The 2,848-nt window shown below is 62.9% G+C and overlaps 1 protein-coding gene across 1 annotated transcript; it reads right to left on the bottom strand.

Annotated features, from left to right (window-relative positions):
- Positions 1–690: 690 nt before the first annotated feature.
- On the bottom strand, positions 691–2,768 carry RHTO_07394 (uncharacterized protein; the record flags this gene model as incomplete). Its single annotated transcript, XM_016421050.1, has 8 exons — positions 691–725; positions 791–925; positions 983–1,410; positions 1,469–1,666; positions 1,725–1,897; positions 2,063–2,374; positions 2,453–2,648; positions 2,707–2,768. 8 exons carry the CDS (start codon positions 2,766–2,768, stop codon positions 691–693), a joined length of 1,539 nt encoding a protein of 512 aa, XP_016269187.1.
- Between the last annotated feature and the right edge of the window lie 80 nt (positions 2,769–2,848).

The following is a 2,848-nucleotide window of genomic DNA, read 5'->3' as shown; positions in this document are numbered from 1 at the left end:
TGGAGGGAGGAGGGGAGGGGGACGTCGACGAGTGCGGCTGAGGGATGAGAGGTGGGCTCTGCGTGGGGCACATAGCTGGCGAGAAAGAGCGCGCCCATTGCCGTCATGCGAGTGTGCGAGTGTAGCTGCAGTCGACTTGTCGTGTCAAAGGCGACGGGAGAGCAGAAGACGAGGGAGGAGAAGAGGACGACGTCGACGAGTGCAGCTGAAGGTTGGGCGGCGGAGCTCTGCGTGGGATACGTAGTGGCGAGAAAACTAACGGCGCGAGCTCACCTGGCGTCAATGAACGCGCAGGACGGCAAGAGCAGGGTCAGCGAGGGTCGAGGTGGAGAAGGACGGACGGCGCACCTTGCGAGGCTTCATCAGATCCCGCTGGGCGATGTTGGACATGGTAGCAGCAGTCTGTGGGAGCGCCTCAGCAGCTCCTCAAGCGAGCACAGCGGAGTGAGGGTGAGTGGTGGGAGCGAAAGAACTTCATCTCCTCGCGAAGAAGAAGGGCGCCCCCTTGTTCTCACAACCAACTCTGCTGCCGCTGCATGCTAGCGAGCACTTCGTACGGGCTGTTTCCAATTCACGGCGCGCGACCAAGCTATCTCTCCCGCCTCATCTCCGTACGCCAACCTCGCACGCGACTCCCCCTCACACCCTCACCTCATACACGACCGCCCACCAGTGCACCCGCGCACGCATTCAGTCGGCACCGACAAGCTGAAGGAGGAGGTTTGCTGCGCATCGGACGGGACAGTCAGCACCCAGCGATACGCGGGCAGAGGGGACCGGGGAGACGGACTGTTCTCGTTCCTCAGGACCGCATTCTGCTTATTGAGCTCCTCGACAGTCTTGGTGAGACGTTCGATGACAAGGCGGGACTGGGCGGTCGAAGAAGCGGTTGGGGCAGCACTCTCCGAGCGAGGAGTTGCGGGACCTGCGAACCGCAAACGGTGAGCATGCGATGTGAAGGACAGGTTGAGCCAGAACGCACACTGTGCTTCAAGACGCGCAATGCGTTCGCGAAGGCTCGCCGACTCAGCGGCAGCTTGAGTGCGAAGCTCGGTGCTTCGCGTCTTCTCGTTCGCCAGCTCGAGCGTGGCGGCGTGCAGCTCGCCTTTGAGCCTGTCGATCTCGGCTTTGGCAGCGGCAGCGTCGTCCGTGCCAGGCCATGAGCCGGGGAGGGACTGATGGTCTTGCTCGTCGAGCTGAGCCTGGAGGTCCTCGACCTTGGAGGCGAGCGACGAGACCTGCGTCTTGAGGAAGACGACCGAGTCCTGTGCGTCGCGGTATGCGGACCAGATGCCTCGCAGGCCATGCTTGCACAGGTCGCGTCCGAGAGGCGTATCGCCGCGGGTGAAGATGGTCGCGACATCGGCCTCCTTAAGCTGTAGGGTTTGGCAGATGAGCGCGCAGCGATCCCTGCAGGCGTGGAACCTGGTCATTGGCGGTTCGAGCATACCCGGAACGCTGTACGCACGTGATGGTCGCCAACTGCTTCTTCAGGCGCTGCTCCTCCTCGCGATGCCGCTTCTCCGCCTGCCCCAACCTCTGCTGCGCCTCGCGCGGCAGCCGGCCGACGAGCACCTTTTCCTCCGCGAGGTCGTCCTGCGTCTCGCTGAGGGCACGCTGCAGGTCGGCACAAGTCCTTTCGAGCTCGATCAGGCGCGCTTCGACCCTGTGCGGATGGCGAGGGCAGTCAGCTAGGCGCGACTAGCTCCGGCTGACTGACGCACTGCTCTTTCTCCTTCTTGAGTGCAGTAACCTCCTTCTGCGCCGACTTGGCCGTTTGAGCGAGCGCGCGAGCGTTCGCTAGGTTGTCCTCCGCCGATTCAGCTCGCCGCGTCGCCTGCCTGGCACGCTCGATGTGCCGCTCGATCTCGGTACGCTTCTCCTCCTCGGCGAGTTTCTGCGGGCGTGACGCGATCAACTATCTGTCAACGTGACCGACAAATGACGGAGACACTCGCCTGCTGCGATCTGGCGAGCTTGAGCTGAGCGGCGAGCCGGGTATTCTCCTACTCCTCCGAACTCGTCAGTATACCGGGAACAAGGACTGATGTAGCTGACGAACCTCCTCAAGCGTCTGCAGCCGGACGTTCACCCTCTCCATCGCCTCCTCGTACTCCGCCCTTTCCGCCGCATCCATCTTACGCCCGTTCGCAGCGTACGACCTGACCTGCTGCTCTTGCAGCTTCCTCGCCTCCTGCCTCGCCGATTCAAGCTCCGCTTCGACCGCTTTGAGGCGCTTCGCCGACTCCTCCAATTCGCGCTGCAGCTGCTTGCTGCCGCCTTCGCCTCCACCGCCGCCCTGACGACTATCTTGACGCTCGAGTGACTCTTTCGCGAACGTGGCTGCGTCGCGTTCGGCTTCCGCCTCGCTCAGCTGGCGAAAGACACAGAGAAGTGAAGGCGGTCAGTCCGGCCTGCTCGAGCACTAACTCTCCTACGGCGTGCTACGCACCTTGCACTTGAGCTCCGAGACCTCCTTCTGCAGCTGCTTGACCGCCGATCCGCCAGTCGTCGTCGACAAAGCCGCAGTTGAGGCGCTCGCAGCGCGTGCTTCCTCGAGCTGCTTTTCGAGCGAGGCGATCTGAGCAGTCAGCTCGTCGAGCTCGCGGTTCTCGCGACGTTCCATAAGGCGGCCCGCGTTGAGGAGCCTGCGTGAGGAGGGAACGGTCAGAGATTGACATGGGCGGGTAAGAAAGGGTAACGCACAACGCCTTGTCCTTGCGCGGCTTGAAGCGGTCGCGCTGATGAGTGGTGGGGTCCACTGGCATCTTGCGTGAGCTGGTTGGGCGTGATGAAAGGTGGAGACAAGGAGGCGGCTTTGTCCTGTCGTCGTCGCGGACGAATTTTG

Source organism: Rhodotorula toruloides (assembly GCF_000320785.1).
Source record: "Rhodotorula toruloides NP11 unplaced genomic scaffold Scaffold66, whole genome shotgun sequence".
Classification (NCBI taxonomy): Eukaryota; Fungi; Basidiomycota; class Microbotryomycetes; order Sporidiobolales; family Sporidiobolaceae; genus Rhodotorula; species Rhodotorula toruloides.
The sequence above is the reverse complement of the archived record's forward strand: the minus strand, read 5'-3'. Positions and strand labels throughout refer to the sequence as shown.